At 39.4% G+C, this 22,062-nt stretch overlaps 1 protein-coding gene across 5 annotated transcripts in view; it reads right to left on the bottom strand.

Moving 5' to 3' along the window:
• The window catches only part of LOC139140857 (uncharacterized), a 126,418-nt gene that overhangs the window by 57,256 nt on the left and 47,100 nt on the right, over positions 1-22,062 (bottom strand). For 3 of the 5 annotated variants that reach the window (XM_070712946.1, XM_070710703.1, XM_070713662.1), the window contains exons 2-3: positions 20,038-20,114; positions 1,852-1,949 (exon numbers count right to left, since the gene is read on the bottom strand). In XM_070712946.1, the coding sequence (XP_070569047.1) occupies positions 1,852-1,949; positions 20,038-20,114 (175 nt within the window). Of the gene's footprint in view, positions 1-1,851; positions 1,950-5,341; positions 5,687-14,381; positions 14,990-20,037; positions 20,115-22,062 lie in introns of those variants that run through there. The other 2 variants (XM_070711387.1, XM_070712162.1) reach the window with 2 other exon arrangements.

Below are 22,062 nucleotides of genomic sequence, written 5' to 3'. Positions count from 1 at the left end.
GTTAATAATTAGCTCATTTGCATATTCCATGAAGTCTTATAATTAGTCATATAACTCCAAAATGACTGCATCAAATGTGATGAACACTGCTGCACATACTGATATGACAGATATCTAACTGTGTTGTAAAGCATTTAGTAGTATAAAGTTAATAAAGGGTTCATTTGCATATTTAATAAACTTTGTAATTAGGTATATAACTCTGAAATTTCGGCACTAAAATTTGGTGAAACGTGCTACAGATATTGACTTGATAAATATTTAATTGTGCTATGAATCATTGAACAGTTTCAAGTTAAAATAGGGTTTACTTGCGTATTTAATGAACTTTGTAATAAGTGATATTACTCTAAAATTACAGCATTAAATTAAAAAAAACGTGCTACAAATGTTGATCTGATGGATATTTAATTGTCCCATAAAGCATTGAGCAGTGTCAAGTTAATTGACAGCTCATTCGCATATTAAATAAAGTTTTGTAATTAGTGATTAAACTCTGAGAGTACTGTGCGAAGTTTTAAAAAAAACCTGCTACATATAGTGATAACATATATCTCATTGTCCTGTGAAGCGTACTACTATTAATGAACCTGTTGTAAAACACGTGAGCATATTCAGTTCATATCTGGTTGTTGTATAAGTTTAACACAGAATGATACAGCATTATCGCCTGATAATTAGGGGTTATAGTCCAATTCAACAAACCAAGCAACGATATCTCTACAGTAATTGACACAGTGACAATCTTACCACTAAGATTGCAAACAGCTATGGCTATTGTACAATATGTTATGTATATTGCACTTATTCTTAGGGACTTGCACATAAAATATACAATATGGTTGAGGTTTCTGAGAAAAAGTGGAAAGTTGATGGAAGACAACAGGCAACAGACAATTGATGACAGGATCCAGACGGCATAATTAACCTTTGTAACCCCAACAGCTATTTGAAAATATTTTATGGTAATTAATTCATAGTTAAATAAGGGCATCCCAAAGAAGTTACTTGCTGAATTTGAAAGCTGCATGACAGCTGGTAAAAAATTTTCTTCACCTGATATGAGAACACAAGTACTAAACATTTGCAAACTCAAATTTCATCATCATTTTAACAAACCTGCCTAACCAAACAGATCCTCAACTCAAGCAGAGAAATATCTATTTAACTTTTATAGACTTATTCTATAAACTATATATAAAATTTTTTGGCAAACTTTCACAGAATGTGGATTCTTCAAAGTTTCTGTAGACTTTGAAATACCTAAGCTTTCTAGAGAATTAGCAATAGAATCACACTAGATTTCTGTAGCATGAAACCTCTAAAACTCCATAAAATTTTATGGACTTTCTATGGACCAATTTCATAAGACAGGAAGTCCAGCATCCTTATACAATATGTTATGTATATTGCACTTATTCTTAGTGACTTAGTGACTTAAAAGCACCTGCTGAAGGCCAAATTATTGAGATGATACCTCTTTCATAAGACTTTCTGTTGTTAGTGTTAGATGAACAGATTGAGGTTCCATGCATACAATGTGTGTACACGTACAATACACCATATGGTCCATATCAAGTGAAATTGGCTTTAACAAAGTGTCCAGGCACTTAAAATACTGCTGTTCATGGTCATGACAGAGCTGAGTTGTGAAAAAGGGAAGGGCTGATGTTTGGTACATAAAAACACTTGAATCCTTTTGAAACTTTGTCATTCTACCCAGCTCTTTCTGAACTCATCACATGACAAGGTCACCCCTTTGAAACAAAATTTGTTTTGCTGGTGTTACATACCACATTACTAAATCACATACTTGTAATACAAGTTTAACAGCACATATCACATTCTTACCTGGTATCATCTCTACATAGATAGCCATCATCATCAGATTCTGTGAGATTGTAAATAACAGTTCCACTGTGATCTAGCAGTTGTATCTTGAAGCCACCCTAAACAAACAGGAATCAAATAATCTGTTATTATCCTGTGTACCAAATATCAAAGGTAATAGAGGACCAGGTTTTGAGAAACATGCATTTTTTGTCCAAAATTGGCAAAAATTGCCACGAAACGCAAAATTGCAGATTTCATCACAATTTCAATATCTCACATTTAGTTTATCTGTAGGAACCTGTATACCACATCAGACAAATGCTTTTTGAGAAACAAATTTTTGACTGAAAATGGCAAAAAAATTGCCCCAAAATTACAAAATTGTAGTTTTCATCATAATTTGATTATATTAAACTTTGCAAATCCCTTTGATCCTATATATCAAATATCAAAGCTGTAAGACAAGTGGCTTTAATGAAACAAATTTTTTGATGAAAAATGACAAAAGTTGCCTAAAAAATACAAATTTGCATATTTTTGGACAATTTGACAAAGTCTGAAGTAGATCATCCTTAGGAACATACCAGTATGCACCAAATATCAAGCTATCTGACCCGTAGTTTTGAAGAAGATTTTTAAAGATTTTTTTTAAGTCATTGACAATGACAGTCCTCACTTGTTAATGATCACAACATTGTTTTGTGATATCCCAGCTGATACAAAATTAAAATGTTGTGATTAATACGTCGTATTGACTATAAAGTTGCAAATGCTTCTTTGGGTGTTGAAACATGTTAGAACAGTGTGTCACAAATCAACACACCAAACAGCAATGTTCATGTAAGAACAACCTGCTTGATTTCCATGGACTTTCTGGTCACCCACTGCACTGGTATGCCTGTGTTTTCTCTGGCTTCTGAAAATTCTTAGTAAATTTACAAATTCAGTCTCAAAAAGTTTTAATAATTTTCAAAATTTCTTAGTAAACTGGGAATTTGCAAAGTGAGACATTGTACAAGCAAAAAGCAACATCTATTTTACATGGACTACACTGAATGATCGTACAAACATAAATTAATACCTCATTTAATTACACCTTTATTGTCATGATCCTTCTATCAAATCTCCGTTTCAAACAGATCTTTCACAAGTTTCAGACAAATCTAGAAATGTGTACTGTGTCAAGCTGAAGCGAGACAGCAGTTGCCATTCTCCTTTATTTGGGCATGTTTCAACAGTAACTCTTGTCCTTTGTGATAGAGTTGCAATCTATATAACTTCTCCCCTTTTGCACCATCTATATATCATGACATGTCATTCTCTGTCATGCTAATACCACAATGCACATACGAGTTATCTAAAAGAGAAATTAAATCTGACCTTAGCAAACAATATTACATGAAAAGTAAACATGATACCATGACAAATAAACTATCAATTCAACAGTCTTGAAAATATGAGACATAGAAATACAAATGCAAAGTACAAAGTACATTGACATGTATGCCATAGTGCTGGATCTTTGTGCAAAGTTTGGACAAAATGGGTGTAATGACCTTTGAATTACGCTTCAAAGACATGCAAAATTCCAACAAAATGGCAGTTCTGCAGCCATATTGGATCCTATCGCAAGGTTAACTGATACATGCATATGCATGCCATAGTATGTGCTTTGCCTTTGTGCCAAGTTTGAACAAAATGGGTTCAAGTATGTTTGAGTTATGGTTCAAAGACATGAAAAAATACCGCAATTATACGGTGTCGCTCAAATTTGATCAGAATTGGTACATACCAGTATGGGTACCAAAGATCAACAATAAATGTTGTTTCTATCTGTTCAGTGCAGGAAAATTCTACGTTGATGTTATGACAATGATTTCTGCACAGTACAACCAGAAAAACAACAAGAAATATTTAAACCAGAAAAACAAGAATGACAAAAGTAATTAAGGTCTGAAACTTTAGGTACTGGAGGTCAACTTTAGCAACATGCATAGCAGCAAGGCAGCTAGCCCCCTTACTGCCTTAGTTTAACAATAGACGGTCTTCCTCCCCTCTACTAGCTGTCTATGGTTTGAGCAGGTCTGTTAATATGTAACAGTTCAATGACAATGACAGGAAATGACTCAAGTCAGTGGAGTAAGCCTGTTTCAAGCCTGTTTCAGAATTTCGCTTTTTCTTACCTCATTTGCACATTTTTGACACTGATGTGTTCGTTTGAACAAATTCACATCTCAACCCCTACATCTACCTGTACACCAAATACTGAGACGGTAGCTTTGGCGGTATGGGAGCCTTTGTGTGTGACGGACATACATCCGCACATACCCACAAATATACAGACATTTAGACTCATCATATAAGCTCTTTTTGGTATTTATATATAAAACCAAATATGAGCTAAAAATCGCAAAAAATGGCCGTCTGTCAGCCATATTGGATCATATCACGAAATAAATTTGTGTTCATATGAGGGGCATAATGTTTTGCTTTTGTGCCAAATTTGAACAGAATCCGTTCAAGGATGTCTGAGTTATGGTCCAAAGACATGAAAAATCGCAACAAAATGGCCGCCTCACGCCCATATTGGATTATATCGCAATATAATTCAACATGCGTTTATAGGCCATAGTGTTATGCCTTTGTGCCAAGTTTGAACAGAATCGGTTCAAGGATGTTTGAGTTATGGTTCAAAGACATGAAAAATCACAAAATAAAAGGGCCGCCTTTCGGCCAAATTGGATTGTATCGCAAACTAATTTGACATGCACATGTAGGCCATAGTGTTATGCCTTTGTGCCAAATTTGAACAGAATCTGTTCAAGGATGTCTGAGTTATGGTCCAAAGACATGAAAAATTGCAACAAAATGGCCGCCTCACGCCCATATTGGATTGTATTGCAATATAATTAGACATGCATATGTAAGCCATAGTGCTATGCCTTTGTGCCAAGTTTGAACAGAATCGGTTCAAGGATGTTTGAGTTATGGTTCAAAGACACGAAAAATCACGAACAAAATGACCGCCTCGCGGCCATATTGGATCACATCCGCAACTAATTTGACATGCACATGTACCGGTAGACCATAGTGTTATGCCTTTGTGCCAAGTTTGAACAGAATCTGTTCAAGGATGTCTGAGTTATGGTCCAAAGACATGAAAAATCGCAACAAAATGGCTGCCTCACGCCCATATTGGATCCCATGGATCGTATCGCGAAATTATTTGACATGGATATGAAAGCGATAGTGTTATGCCTTTATGCCAAGTTTGAACAGAATCTGCTCAAGGATGTCTGAGTTATGGTCCAAAGACGTGAAAAATCGCAACAAAATGGCCGCCTCGCAGCCAAATTCGATCGTATCACAAAATAAATCGTCCGCGGGGACTAAAAACTTTTCAGTGTTGGCACATATTTCAAGCCCTAGCCGCACCTGTGGTTCTCAATGTTAGAAATATTTGTTATAGGCTGTTTTAAGAAAAAAACCTTTTTTTATGTATACGTACCAAGTACTCATAAAAATTGCAAAATAGTATCGGGCGAGTTGGCATCGGGCGAGTCGGTATCGGGCGAGTTGGAATCGGACGAGTTGGAATCGAGCGAGTTGGTTCTGGGCAGGTTGGAAAAGGTGCGAGTTGACTGGTACCCGGTAATAATGCCAGGACCAATCACTTAGCAAAGGTAAATAGGTTGTTTACACACCAATTTCAAGCTGATTTAGACCTCAATGTTCGCTTTGCCGTACATTTTCGTCCGTGTTTATAACTGAGCACCCATTCATTGGTGAATTCCCGGGGACAATTCATTGGTATTATCACTGTATGTACCACAGGCTCTAGAGTCAATGCAGGCGAACCGCTAGCCGCCACTGATACATTGATTTTTATTGTATCAGTGGCGGCTAGCGGTTCGCCTGCATTGACTCTAGAGCCTGTGGTATGTACTATAATGATGAAGTTTCGGAATGCGAATAAAGTTGAACTTGAAGGCGACGTGCAAAGTAACTAATTTCACTCCATGTCCAATGTGTCTGGGTCGGTTCTGAATGTGTGACATACACGTGTTTGACTAGTTACAGCGGTGTATCTGTATTAAAACACGTATCTCGAGCATGCTGAAGCTTAACATATTTGCGATGTGGTTTGACTTTATATGGGACAGTGGAAAGTACGAAGACAATGTCAACCCCTACCCACGTACTACCCTAGTGTGCCAGTGGGGTATTTGGAAATAATCTTATGAAGTTTGTCAAATGCCTCAACCCCGGGAAAGACAACTTGGAAACATTCAGTCAATAAATATAGCTCTTTATCAAAAATCTGCACTTCCAAAGTCTTTGAACCATCCACAGTTCGGCGATCATCTATTTCGCTGGCTTGACTAAACAGGCTAAACGAATACAATTTGGAAGGGTAACCAATTTTCAAAAATGTCCCCCAACGTCCCCCGTCAATGTAACTCAATGAAACTGCCATCCTTTGTTCATCTATATTTATCGATTGAATAACTCGAATGACATTGCTCACAAACACATAAGTACGCGAAAATGGACATTTTTGAACTGCAGGTGCTTGACCTGTCACTGCCGATACTGAAAACATTGAGGTGACGATCGCACTACGTCAAACAGAAAGCTCGAAAAGTTGGCAAATTACGACTTATCATGCTCTCTTGCTGCCATGATGTTGTAGTGAGGTTAGTCAAAAGGTTAACTACGACCGAATTTTTCCTACCTTGGCCTTGCATAGCGTTAAAACAAAGGCCGAAATTAGTTAGTGAAACAACACACACACACAACCATGTGTGGGCAAGAGTGGGCAACTTGTTTAATGAAATACTCAGTGTTGGCAAACTGAAGGACTTGCTGCCCTTCAAATACAAGTCTAAACAATAAAATTACACTGCTGTATGTAAAGTTACAAGGAAACAACCAGTTACCAAAACAGAGGGAAAGGGTGGGTGGGTCGTGAGAAAAACGTGCGACATTGAAGAGATCGCTCAAAATGAGGCTGGCGATCGAGCATGCGCAAACGTCACAGCCGACGATAGCTAGTAAACTGTCTCGAGACTTCTAGTCTAGATGTACAAATACTAAATAACTGTAAAATAAATTCTAAAGAGACATTAGTGAAACAACACACACACACAACCATGTGTGGGCAAGAGTGGGCGACTTGTTTAATGAAATACTCAGTGTAGGCAAACTGAAGGACTTGCTGCCCAAGACACCCAACACATGGAATATGTAAGAAACAAGTTGCTCTGGAGAAACTTGAGTAAATGAACTATTTAAAAATTACTTTAAAGTGAAAAAAACTTCACAACTAAGTAACAGAACCAATGCTATGCACCAACGTGTTGAAACAATACTATTTTAGTATTCTTTTGCTGGGAAGGGTCGAAATGGAGTGAAAAAATGAATGTTGGTACTGACAATCATACGTCTTGCAAATGTTGACAAAAGTTGACGTGGGGTTCTGATGTAGCGTTTATAGCAATCGCTCGACCAACGGCCCATAACCTTTATCTCCAAGTCTGGAACACCTGCAGCTGATGTGGCACCGCCACTGCGGAGACTATGTCCACCATACGAATTAGGGTCCAGTCCTACCTAGCTAAGGAGCTTTTTCAGGTTTGTTACTAGGATGTTGCGTGTTAGAGGGGTACCATTTGGAAGGAGGAAAAGAGGTGCATCCCTTGGTGCATGAGCGTTGGTACGTGAAGTGTAGAGGCGTGAAAGCAAATTGACAGCACATATTTTATGGCCTGAACAGCCTACGACTACATCAACGCCCTTCCTAAAAGGGTCGCACTTAGATTGTTTTAAATGTACCACTGTAATTGAGGTAGGATTTTCAAGGCTCGGAAAGGTAACATCTGAAATGGTTAGGTGCATTGTGGGATCAAAGGGTAATTGACGCACGACAAGTTCGCCCAAACGGAATAAACCATAAAATGCCGTAGTCAGTGCAGTCCACATTACTAGGTCATGCATGTTTTGTAGGTCATAGAAATGTTCTAGTTTGAGTAAAATGTCAAAGGTTAGTGCAAGTTTTTGAGCAGATCCTGGTCCTTGCTGACGTTGAACTGACCGTAGTGCCAGTTTGATGCGTGGACGGTCTTCCAGTTGGTCGGGCACACCCTCCTGAATATGTAAGGAACGAACGGAGTACAAGTAGGCCCTAGGTGACAATAGTGCTGTGTTTAAGCTGTTTCTCTTCAAGCAGATATGCAACAAACATGAGTAGCGTTTCTTCTGTTGCTGGCAGTGGGGCAAGGCCAAGCCTTTCACAAAACTCTATGTACGATTTCTGGCCAATACTGTATGTCCGGTTGGTGTTCTTAGAGTACGCCTGACCAACCAAATGGCAAGCTCGGCTCCACCAGTGCGAGGCATGTGCAGTGATGTAGATAATAGCCGGTCACCGGTCAAAACGCCCGGCTGAGCTCAGCTTGTGACCGGCTATAAAAACACACGGAAAAAAATGACAAAAAAATCATGAAAAAAAACCTTGTGCATTTGAAAGAAAAATCTTTACCCATTCACATTTTTATGTAAGTTTAGGTAGTTTGAAACAAATTACAGAAAAGAGGAAAGAAATTTTGAGTAAAACTAATCTACAATGTTGCGATCCCGATCTAGTTGTGCTTTGCATGCAACAGCTATAGCATGACCTGACGTAATTGCCGTTGCATATCTGGTTACCTCGGATAGGGTTCGGTACAATCGGAAAGCAATTGACAACTGTTCGTATTATGCAAATGTAACATGTGACTATGACGTTGTGGAAAAGTTCTCGGTAATGACATATGCAGGCACATTTGAATATCAATATCCACGATGTCTAAGGCAGAAAACTCCAAGAAAAGGAAACTAAACGACCAGCAAAGTATTTGGAAATACGTGGTGGTAAAAAAAGCCGATGAAGCTGGTGAGTCCCTCGAGGACAGCTGTGCAGGGCCGTCGTCTTCGATGAGTGTGGATGATAAACATCGCAAACGCAATGTTGATATAGCCAGTGCTAGTGAGAGTGGTAACGATGTCGATGCCGAAATTTCAAGTCCAGTAAGCTCGACTGATATAAACAGTGATGAAACCGGAAAAATCCAAAAATGTGAGAGAAAAGATTCAGTTTCTCTGTCAGAGGGTAGAAGGGAAATTTTGAATGCCTTCCAAACGTGTGGAGACTCTGATGACTGTAGCAACATTCATAACTTTTACATGTGCAGTGGCAGGTGTAATGATGTTAGCAAAACTGATGAGTTGTCCAGTAGACGCGGTAAATCGGATTCAAAGTTTTGTCATCAGTGGACATTTGCAAGAGATATCGCTTTTGATTACATGACAGATCTGTGGTGGTTGGTTTACATCGAAAATGTTGGAATGTACTGCTTGCTCTGCAAGAAACATGACACTTCAAAGCCTAAGAACAAATCAAAGAAATGGAATATCACACCTTCCGTCCGTTTGAGAAGGGAGGCAATTTTGGAGCATGTCAGCACAGAGCAACACAAAGATGCAGTACACAGAGAAATGTTGCAAAGAGTATCGGTCTTTCAAAAGCAGATTGATGAGAAAAAATGTGTCAGTGATACTGTACTTGAGGAAAACATTCACAGCAATCTACTGGCTTGCAAAACAGGAAATTTCCAATGAGAAACTGGTTCCGCTTATTGAATTACTTGAATCACTAGGAGTTGATGAACTCAAGTATTTTAATCACAGGAGCAGGCCATCCATCAGGGAAATGTTTATTTCTCTTGGGGAAACAGTGAAAGAGATTGTCTTGGACCAAATTAGGAAGTGTAAATCATATGGGGTTCTAGCCGACGAGGTGACAGACGTAGCAGTTATGCAACAGCTGATTATTTTTGTTAAGTACTTTGATGAGGATGCAGGAATTGCTAAAACTGACTTTCTTGGCATGGAATCTATTTTGGAATCAGAGGGTGCAAATGCCGAAATTGTCACTCAAAAACTAGTACACTGTTTAGAGGAGTGTAATTTACTCATAAACAATCTCAAAACTTTTGTTAGTGATGGCACTAGCACCATGGTTGGTAAACATAATGGAGTGGCGGCAAGACTCCGCCGCTTAAATGCATTAATATTGAATTTTCATTGTATATGTCATAAATTGGCTTTAGCTTGAATGGACACTGAAAAGGATGTCGGTTACATCCGAGAGGTTGCAAACACCTTAACTCATGCCTGGAGCTTTTTTGAACATTCCCCCAAAAGAACAAACGTGTTTGTGAATGTTCAAACAGAATTGGCAAATATGAGTTTGTCTGAAAAGTGTAAAAAATATGTTGGTAAAAAAATTAAGAAAGCATGTGCAACAAGATGGCTATCCTTTGATAGTAGCGTTAAAAGTGCATATGAAAACTATGTTGGTTTGTTGCATACTTTGTGTAACCCTTTTCCTGCCAAGTCCATATTTCACCACCAGGTCAAGATGGTTAAAATTATTGAAACACAATGTATTCCATATGATGTATTTTAACATAATACTGTACACTTGAAGGCTGTTGAAAACATAATACTGTAAAGTTGATTTTTTTTGGACAAAAGATGCTATAACATACCAAGCCAAGTGGGTGAAAATACGTCTTGTTTTGGCTCAATACTGCTTTTTACTGACTTGGCTGATGGTGAAGTGATATAGTTATAACTGTCTGGCAGGAAAAGGGTTAAAGCCCTCGATAGTGATCCTACAGCACTTGGGTTGTATAAAAAAATGAAGAAACCCAAGTTTCTGGGTGCACTCTGCATTTTAAACTCAGTTTTACCTGTTTTGAGTAACCTAAGCAGAACTTTTCAGACTGGGGCGTTAAACTTTTCTCATGTTTCACCGGCAATAAAGTATACACTAGCCAATCTATCCTCAATTTCATGTCCAGTACAAAAACTGGAGGAAGATTTAAAAGGCAGGTTGTCCTGTCTTGACATTGAGCTTTGTGACTTTGTCAAGAAGGAAATTTCTTCTCTACACACAAAATATATTGAGTGTGTAAAGAAAAACATTGAACTCCGATTTAATGATAGTCTGAATATTCTCACCAGTTTCCACATATTCAACCCACTTGAGCTGCCAAACCCTGATTCACTGTGCAATTCTGAGTTCAGAAATTATGGAATAAGTGACATTGAGACTTTGGCTGACCATTTCTACCAAGAATACAAATACATATTTGATAAATACAGGGTGTAAAATAGTGTTATTTTCATTGGACACTTTCAAAAATTTCCGAACCGTGGGAGGGGGGTGCACCCACCCCCCGCGGCTGCTTCGCAGCCGCTAATGACCGCCTATAAATTTTCCTTGCCCACCTATCAGAAAACATATCTACATCACTGATGTGTATCGGCTCCTGCAAGTGGTAGCAGTACCATTAATGTTAGTTATTTATATCGTGACAGTGCGTCTGCATGAATGTTTTTCGCTCCTTCAACATGGACAGCAGCCCCGTATCCAATGTCTGACGCATCTGTATGTAGGTATATGTCAACATTACTGGTCCAGAAGCTATCGTAGAACATGCTAACCCCATTCCACGTGGGCAAATAATCAAGACACCATTGAATGTCAAGTTTAAAGCCTAACTCTATGGTGAAGTTGTCGAAGTCGTTTTGATGTATCAATGAGCCGTCTGAGAAATACACGGCCTGGGCGGCACACACGAGTGATAATATAACGTCAGTTTTCCTATGAGAGAAAGTATGTCTTTTAGTAGCATATTTGTAGTTCTGCCATAGGTGCAGTTCGTTCAGTGTTTCATTAACCCTTTTCCTGCCGAGCGCCCTTGTCCGTTATTCTCCCAAGTCAGTAGAAAACCGCCCCATAATATGTGCCTGCAAAAGATTGGCTCTCCTGCATGTTATCCTGCCAGGCATTTTGGCAGAAATCGCCCATTTTCAGGGTAGTTTTAGCCGTACTTATACGTGTTAGACTTCGATAATTTCTACATGCCCGTAGACAGGGGAAGGAGCTCAAGGGTTGCTGCAGAAAAAAATTGAGGTCACCGGCTTTGTTTGCCCCTGGGAGTGCGTCATTTTATTGCCGTTTCATGTTTATTTTTTCGGAAATAAACTCCTTCAGTATTACGTACGTCCGCTAGGCACAAACATCACCTCACTCGTCTGTTAGTCAGAGACCCTGAGGGTCGTGCTAGGGGTGCAGCAGCACCGTCAAACCTGTCCTGTTTCCCCAGGGTAGGGTCAATTGAATACGTACCTCCAACGACTTGGCAGTGTAGCACAAAAACTACGTTTTTGCCGTTGTATTAACGACATGGCTGAGCCATTGAAGCACAGCTTTACGTAGTTTTGCCAGCTCAGTTGGGAGTTGGCTTACGAGTGTTACCGTTCATTACTGACTTAATCGAGTGGTCCTCAGTCAGGTACGGGTTTGTACCGACATGGCTTGGGCTGCAGCTAACCAGTGATAACCAGTCACTACCCCCAAGTCTTCAGTTCACTTTTGCGATGCACGGGTGCAACGCAATATGCTTCCATTGTTCTAGCCATCGACGTGTCCACATGCTGGCAGCCATATTGTACTGCTAGCTGGTTTGCATAACAAAAGCAGTCCCTGCTAAATGCAGGCGGTATCCCCGTACATGTAGCATATTGACCTCATGTGCCCTTTTGAATTCTCTGTACGCAAACAGCGTACGTAGTTACCAATGCGTCGGCAAGAGGATACGTTTGCCTGCAAACCAGAGCCAGTACTTCGGACGGTGGAATAAATAAAAAATCCAAAGCTACGTCCATTGAATGGCACGGCCAAGGCAGTGAAGGACATTGCCTGGCTTGAACTTGCAGAGCTGAAGCCCAGCTTAGTACGTCGGACACCAGTTTGTAATGGTATTTCCGAGTCGTTCATATCCGTTCCATGGGAGGAACAAGTCGAGCCGTCCCGTCAAAAATACGTTCTCATTTTCAGTCACGCACAACTGAATAAGTGACTTTCGTCTCGCACCATCGGCATATCTGCCAAGTCGTTTGCAAGAGGTAGCCTTCTAGATTAGCATTGCCGAGTTGGTCAAGTTCGGCAGCAATCTGTATAGTGCCAGGCAGCCAAGTACGTCCAACTCCGCCAGAAAACGTCACCATGCTATCCTGCCAAGTCCGCTAAAAAGCGGTAAAAAAAAACCAGCCCCCCTCGGGTGTGGGGGACTGGCGGACAGGTTTCTGCACCTTTCCCTGTCCTTGGACTCCCTGTGAACCCATTTCGAGAGCAAACGCCGTTCCTCGCCCAAAACCTGTCCTCGAACGACCCCTAGCGTGAGCAAGGGTTTGCTACACGTAGTTCCGTCGACTAGGCAGGAAAGGGGGTACCAAAAAGTAGCCCGATTTCCACCGCCTTAGGAGGATAACGGCCGTGGCTGCTCAGCTTCTAGCTACACCGAATTTCAAGCGGATTTTCACCGACTTGGCAGGAAAAGGGTTAACTGTGTGTGCAGAGATGCGGGCTTCAATTCGAATAGTGTCTAATGTTATTCCTAGGAATTCCATGCATGTTGAAGGTTTCGTCACTTTTTGTGGATTCACAGGGAAGCCTAAGTCACTACACGTTGATAGCATTCCCTGCAGATTTTGTTCACATTTGTTGGTGTTTGCCGGTCCTGCTGTAAAATAGTCATCAAGGTAATGGTCAGCAGGGTGAACATTGTATTGTGTCGTCGTCGATGGTGTTGTAAATGGTCCAGCCTTATATCCTTTCTTAACTTCTTCGAGTAGTTTCTGTGTTACAACGGGTTTTATATCCAGGGCACTCTTCCAATTGTAAGACAGCAAGGGGGTTTGCCGCCTCTGTCCGTTGTATCCGATAGGCACCCCTTGCTGAATCCACGTCATGATCTTCCTGGCATGTTCTTGATTTGGGTGTTTACTGAGAGCCTGTTGCCAGGCTTGATGGTTGAACCTGCATGCAAGTTTTACAGTGGATGAGTGGAGAGGTTCCGCCACAGCGTTTACACTTATGTTCACGTTTGCATCTGGGGAATTTGCGCTCGTCAGTTTGGTATAACAAACATACCGAAGTCTTCTTCTTTTCTCTTGGCGTCTCTTTCTCCGAAGTCTGGGATAGGTCCTCACGAAAAGGGCACTCCTTTGCCAAATGGTCAGTTACAGTGGTAACACTCTTTACGAGTACTCTTTACAGCAGAGGGGTCCATGAAGGTAGTAAGATACAGATCATGGTCGATCATATGATAGCTGAACGTTTTTTGCTCGGCTAATTTGTGCCTAAATTTTCCGTCGTAGGCGTAGACAGCTGACCAGGCAAACTTTGCATCACAGTTATGTATATAAGTTCCTGTATCGTAGCAGTTGTGGTGCCAGGTTTGTATCTCTTCCGAGAAGAATACTCTCCATTACTGTGAAGGCGTTTAACCATTGGCTGTGAGAAGTTATATGAATTTTCTTTCGTTTTGGATGAAAAGTTATTTCCGTTCCATCAAGAGTAGCCTCCATTTTATCCATGGTAGTGAGGTGATAGCTGTTTATAGGGTGGAGCTCGCTAAGGTCAACGTACTCACCTGCCAAGACTTTCTTTCTAGTGGCGGCAGGAACGCCATCGTGTAGCGGTTTGGGTTGGGCGCTGGTGTGACCGAATTCTGCTTGACTTGGTCGTAGAGTTTCTTGGGGGCGTCGTACTGCATCATGTCCGCCAGTGTTTTGGTGCGCATTTCCAGAATCACTGGCGTTGCAATTAGAGCGGAACGAAAGAGTTGTCTCCACTTGCCTAGACAATCTTCCAATAACCTCCTTCAGTCTGTCAAGTCGATTTTCTATGGAACGTTCACTGGTTCGATCATTGCCACTGCTTTTTAGTGTCGGTGAAGCGTAGGAGTCGATATTACCGTAGTTGGACCAGATAACTTTGATGGGCTGCTTTCAGCGTCACAGCTTTCCGAGAAAACTACGTTCCTATTTGCCAATGGGGACGTCACACCAAGGTTAACTTGCCTGCCGTGTGTACTGGAATCCTGTTCATCACAACCGGAACAGGTATGAGCGGATATTTCGTCTCTGGGTCGGAGATTATGGGCCATTTTCACAGCCTTGTGAGAAAAACGTGCGACATTGAAGAGATCGCTCAAAATGAGGCTGGCGATCGAGCATGCGCAAACGTCACAGCCTACGATAGCTAGTAAACTGTCTCGAGACTTCTAGTCTAGATGTACAAATACTAAATAACTTTTCAATATTATAAGCAGACACGAAGACTTTGAAGTCAGTGACGCGTATGACGTAATCGGGTTGAGATCATGGTATGCGCAGTCATTCGAAAATGAACCTCCAAGTTAAGAGTGGCAACGAACTGGTCATGATCTTAGGTTAATTAGTCTAGAACATTCTCAAGGTCACTGCCCTTAACGACATCACAACCTTGAATTCAATTAGTCATGTTAGGAATGTTACGAAAAATTTAATTAGTTGTGTAAAAGACATGATTTTAAAACAGTAATTAGCATGTCAATAAAATTCAAGATTGTTCTTATATGCTCTTATATAAATACTGGCAGACCAAAGTCGTTTGGTGGGCTATTCAGCTCTGGGACTATTCGCCCCATAGACGAGTGTACAGAAGCGAGAAACACCTAGTTTCTCGCTTCTAGTTTCTCGCTTCTGTACACTCGTCTATGGGGCGAATAGTCCCAGAGCTGAAGACTGTGGGCAGACTTAATTCTAGGACGCGCCAAATCGCAAATGGCCCCGTTTCAACATTTGATGCGCCACTATTAGGGTACAACATTGTATGAATGGGTCGATCCCGCAGAGTTCACGTAGTTCATACATTCGCGTTGTGAAGACGGACTCCCAGAAGGTCATCACCTCAGTCATAGTGTGACATGTAAAACGATTCAGTTACCCATCAACCTTTGTAATTAAATACCCAGTACAGCATATGTGGTGGTACATAGGAAGCTGGGTAGAAAGGACAGATGTAGGGGCAACAGTGTCTCTGTCATGCTAATACCACATACGAGTTATCTAAAAGAGAAATTAAATCTGATCCTAGCAAACAATATTACATGAAAAGTAGACATGATACCATGTCAAATAAACTTTATCAATTCAAGTCAACAGTCTTGAAAATATGAGACATAGAAATACAAATGCAAAGCTTGTACATGAATTAGCAAACTGATTAAAATTATCAGTTGTAGAAAGTGCCATTCATAATAGCAACTTGCCATACCACGGTTTTGACAAGCTAGGTGGCTTTTGTTAAGGTCCGCTACAATCAAGATAGGGGGTCTTGACCATATAAGGAATTCAGCATGGTGACCTACACAAGCTTGCTGCGCGCATGTACTGCGGAAGACTGGCCACCGAAGACGATATAAAGGAAATTTAGGGCAACTCCACACATAGGCTCTACCAAGATTGTTTAGTATTACGATATGGTGAATAAAAGGATCATTGCATTTATTTTGTGTGGAATACATGGCGAGACGGCGGTGAATCGATAGTGCTTTGACCCTAGTCATGTGATCTGGGTCCCCGGTAAACTGGTTTGTTGATTGAGTAATTCGTCTTAACGGTGTTTCGGAACCAAAAATTGGGGTTCCTTCATCAGTCGCTCTCTTGTTTTGTATCCCCTCCGCTTGGTTGTGTGATGAAGTCATCTTCGTCCTCGAGGAGGAGAAGCCAGATTCGTCATTAAGAGAGTTAGCCACTATTGACTGACTCTATAGTGAGCCATCCGGTGTGTGGTGTCATATAATTAACATAACCCAGCATCGACCGGAGTTTCTGGAAGCTTATAAGGATTTTTGTTTTAGGGGTGGACCATTTGATATCCTGGGGGGGCTTGGAAGATTGGGGGGGGAAAGATGCCAGGTGGAGTTGCTCGAAAAAAAAAAATCTGGCTTTAAGTGGCTGATGGAAAAACAATTATGGACCATTGCGACTCGGAAAAAAAAAATCTTGGCAATTGTTCGATGCACACTGCAGCATCAATAAAAATCAAGCAGCAGCTCTGGAGTTTTATAAAGCATAAACCATTTCAAGCTTGAGGAACAATAACTGAATATGAACAATTGTACAGTATACATGACCTTCTGATAAGAGGAAGTATGCTGAAATTGAAATTGCTCACCAGTGTTTTCCAGAAATGTGTAAATCTGAATGTATGGATTTTGTCAAAATACCACGAGAAGAGAGACAGCCTGCAAACATTTTACTATTATCATTTGCGTATAGAAAACTCATAACAATGAAAAAATGCGTAGAGACTCAATCCAATGCGTAATATTATTACGCATTGGATCGACTCTCTACACATTTTTTCATTGTTATGAGTTTTCTATATACGCATGTTTTAATCGTAAATGCGAACACTGTTATAGTGAATTATCTTACCAATGTTTTTCTTAACAAAAGCGAATGTGTTTTTATTAGAATTGAATTAGTTTGATGGTTTTGGGGAAACTACTATGTGGTAATGAAGAATGGGAAATGGGCAATGAAATGAGCAGACAGCAGGTGATTTAAGATTAAATGTTACATCTTCACTGCAAATAAAACCATAGGCCTAAGTGTGTCATAAATAATACAAACAAAACAAAATCATGTTTGTTTATTTTGTTGTATGTGAGCCACGTCTAAGACACACAACAAAAGTACTGTTTCAGTCTGTAATTGTCACCTCAGATGCCACCAGAGAAAACGAATTTCCACTCCAAAATTTCATTTTTCGCCTTGCGAGAAGGGGGACACCTCCCTCTCGCGCTCTCCCCCCCTCGTTCGCTACGCTCACTCGCCACTCAGTCGCTTCGCTCCCTCGCAGTCCACCCGTCTACTTTCTTAAATTACCCGGCTACTTTCAATGTAAGGACAACACTGACAAGTAAATGCCATAAATGAACATGATTTTACAAATATGTTTTTGTAAAGTGAATCAAAAATGTACATGTATTTACATATCTTTATTTAGTTTCTTGAATATAGTCTGTGTGAGATAGAACAGCATCTTGTTACTGGGTGTGAAAAACCAAGCAAACAAACATTGCACCGAAATTTGGTAAAAAAAAAATATATCTCGAAGAAGGAAAGTGAAAAAAAAAGTTGCCAGCATATGCCCTGTAGAAAAAAAATAATTCATGGTGAAGCACGTGGGAAAAAAAATAATGGCTCTCCACCAATCTTCCAAGCCCCCCCCCCCCGCCCCAGGATATCAAATGGTCCACCCCTTAGGGCATATTTTGAGCGTTGCTAGTGCTCGTTATGTTAACAGTAAATGTTGTACTAATCATTGGTCATTGTTCGGCGTGTTGCGTCGCTTAATTTCATGTATTTCACAAAATCTGCGCACTGATCTCTCGCTTAATCCTGACAGATTATGATCAGGAAACAAGTCTTTCAAAGTACATGCTATCTCGCGGTGTGTTTTACCTTCAAAAACGACCATTTGCCGCATAAACTCATGGTACTTTTTGCCCACAAAATGGATGGCAGTTTTGATATCAGCATCCAAAAATTACTCTCAAATATATTTTTTGGATTAATATTTCTATATAATAGTTTATTAATTATAGGAATCCTATAATGCTTTAATATCTTTTAGGTCCTATAGGTTTTTTGTAAGTGTTATCATTGATGACAAAGTCGCTTTCATCTAACCTGATATGAACTGAAAATGCTCACGTGTTTCAATATATATTGCAGTTCTGTTTGAATTTGAACCTTTAGCACATGTTTGCAACTTCATTGAAAGTATTATGATCAACATAATGAACAATATTCACCACATTAATTCTAAAAGGCTATGAATTATACAAATATGTAATTAGCTGAAATAAAAATATTAAATTTCTTTGACTGCTGTCATTGTATCACCACTTAATATGGCAAGCGTAATTGCCTTTGGTCAAGTCCTTAAAGCCATACATGCCAAACTGTGAAAGCTCATTAGATATGTAAATTCTAAATTGGCTGACACGAAAATGTGAAATGACTTTCAATATTGTTTTCAACCTGGTATAATCATCAATATACATAGCATATTTTACCAACTTTGATAAAGTAAATCCTAGTATATATCCCTAATTAGGAAAGGTCGTTTAATTTGCAAATAAGGAATTGACAGAAATGATCTCATTAAATATGCAAAATTAGGAATTGGCTGAAGTAAAATGTTAAATGACTTTCAATAACGCTGCATCATAGTATCTTTAATGTACATAGTAAGTATCGTCAACTTTGGTCTAGTCAATTCAGATAAGTAACCCCAATTAGGAAAGTTCATTAAATATGCAAATTAGGAATTGGCTGAACTAATCATGCTTAATGACTTTCAATAATGTTGTACCATAGTATCTTCATGTGGCAAGATTTGTCAACTTTTGTTGGGTCAATTCAGATATATATCCCTTATAAGGAAAGTTCATTAAATATGCTAATAAGTAATTGGCTGAAGTTAAAATGCTTTTGTATCATACTATCTTCAATGTACACAGCAAGTTTCATCAATTTTGGTCAAGTCAATTGAAATATATATCCCCTTTTTCTAAAGTTCATTAAATATGCAAATTAGGAATTGGCTTAAATCAAAATGCTTAATGAATTTCATGACTTCAATATATGTTGCAAGTTTCATCAATTTTGGTCCAGTCAATTCATATATATATCCCTAATTAGAAAAATTCATTAAATATGCAAATCTGAAATTGGCTTAACTTAAAATGCTTAATGACTTTCAACAATGTTAAGTCATAGTATCTTCAATATCTTCAATACATATACCAAGTTTCATCAATTTTGATCAGGTCAATTCAGATATATATCCTAAATTATAAATGTTCAATAAATATGCAAATTTTCTTTCATGTCACCCCTTAATGGCAGATATATCTTGGTTGGATCAGTATTTGTAGCAAATCTGATCAAATTGTGTTCAGTCGTTCTCAATGTATATCCATTTTTCTAAAATCATTAATTATGCAAATGAGCAAAAAGTAAGCAAGCTACACGGTACACACACCAAAAACTAATCAGTTTTTGCTATTTGCAAACTGAATCTATGTACCAGATTTGACTCTGATCTGATTAACTGTTTTGAGATATCAGGCACACAGACAGACAGACAGACAGACATCGCTGTGACATAAGCTCACGTACGAACACGCAAGCTAAAAATCAAATCTAGTGATCATGCATTACTCTACAATGACCCAAAAACCTCACCTCGTGAATGATTGACTGATGCCATGTGACCATTAGATCTTGCCCTTTCTGTAGCTTTGTGATAACAGACTTTTCATCTGTAATTGACAAGAAAGATCTGCTGAATATGAGATGATCAATAGCATATGAACTATCAAAATCCAAGTAAACTAGTGTGGCACCCGCATGCAGTTAATATTATTTTGACAGGGACACTCTATGTCCTGAGTTGGACCTGCTGTGTTATAATTTGAAATAAATTGTAATTACTGAGTAATCACAAACCAAATTATTATTACAAAAATGAATTATGCTGACAGAAAAGCTGTTTGGAGCAGTCCATAAATGCAATATGTTGTGAACATTGAATGGACATGTGCTTTGCAGCAGTTGGAAGGTGTAAACTAGAGCACAGAAATGAAGTATGGCATTGAATTGTTGTCTTCAGTACCTGGTGTGCAGATAATCACGCAGGTTAATTATAAAACCACAAGAAAATTAACTGCTGGGCAGTAGAACATTTTTCTGAGTAGATGTTCTCACTGGCCAGTTCATGGAAGTAGAAAACTCTCCTTGTCTACCTCCATGCGTATAACATTGATGTATGCACAAACAAGAGCCACAAACATAGCATAAATGACACTTAGCTCACATTTGGTTTGATACGAACGATTGAACGATTGAACACATCGAGATCTGAAAGAGGCCAACCCTAGGATCATGCATACAAAGTTTCAAGGCAATGGGACAAGCACGAGTTTTCTTGGTCGATACTTTGTTTATAAGCCAAATTCAGCTCCGTAATCAAATAGAATCTCCAACAACATTTTTCCCACATTGTTAGTTGCTGAAAACGTGTTTTTGTTGAGACTCCGATGTTAAAATAGTCCTCTTTCATAAGTCAGGTCCATGACATATGTACCAACATCATTGATTGGTTCATCTGGTAATTTAAGGTCCATTTGCGTTACGCTGATTGGTGGGACCTCATGCTTTTGGTCTCATTACTATGTATTATTCATTTGCAGCTCCCTGATTGGTTAATGTGTAGGCCCGGTCCTCAAGTGTTCACTGCCTCATTATGCAATGTCCCACGTACTTCCTGGCTACCGCTGAAGTAATACGTTATTCGTGATATTCACGGATCGGCCGAAAGTTAATACAACGAAAAATGCACGACAAACCTTCATGCGTTAAATTTCCATGTTTTCAGCTTGAGCGGAGATACCCCTATTTGCATATTTATATTAGAATTTCGTTCAAATGGAAGTGATGAGGGCGCTGTTCTACTTGACCGTTAGTGTGATTTTTCCTGTTTTTTGGGGGGCAATTTCAGCCCATTTTTTCCCAACAAACGATGTCAGACATTTGAGAAGCGGATTAACCAATCAGAGCATGCAGTACATGTGTATAGGACATGTAATGTAGGTCATTTTGAAACAGGACTAATCCTAATAATAATAAACATAATGATTACAAAAGGTTTTGAGACTTTTGTCTCGAAACCCGACTTTCGTCTCGAAACCCTAATAATAAAAAACAGAACTATTACTAGAGGGTTTCGGGGGAACAGCAGTTCTTGGCACTGGTGATTTATACTTAAGAGAATGTCAGCGACAACTGGGCGATCTGTCGATGAAACACAAATTTGACAACAGAGTAAACGGATTACTGAAATTAAACCACAACAGAACATATAGCAACAAAGCCGGTTTTGCACACAGTCATCTGAAAGACTGTCGTTTTTTGTTCCCAAAGTCAAATATTTGCTTCAATTAAAGGAAAAATCGAATGAAACAGTCATTTTAAAACTAAAAGTGACAATATTTAAAACTTTCTAACCCTAACCCTAACCCTAACAAGTCTTCGCCATGCTTATGATCATGACGCCAATGCTCATACCTATCTCGGGTAAGTTAGGCATTTAGTCGTCACCACTCTCCATGACAGCTAATATCTATGCAAGTTAGGCATTAAGCTTCAACATATCCATTAAAAGCGACAGTAACTTTATCTAGGTAAGTTAGGCATTAATCCTCACTATAG

The sequence above is a fragment of the Ptychodera flava genome, chromosome 1, assembly GCF_041260155.1.
Source record: "Ptychodera flava strain L36383 chromosome 1, AS_Pfla_20210202, whole genome shotgun sequence".
Taxonomy (NCBI): Eukaryota; Metazoa; Hemichordata; class Enteropneusta; family Ptychoderidae; genus Ptychodera; species Ptychodera flava.
Note: the sequence above shows the minus strand (reverse complement) of the source record. Positions and strands in the feature narration are given on the sequence as shown.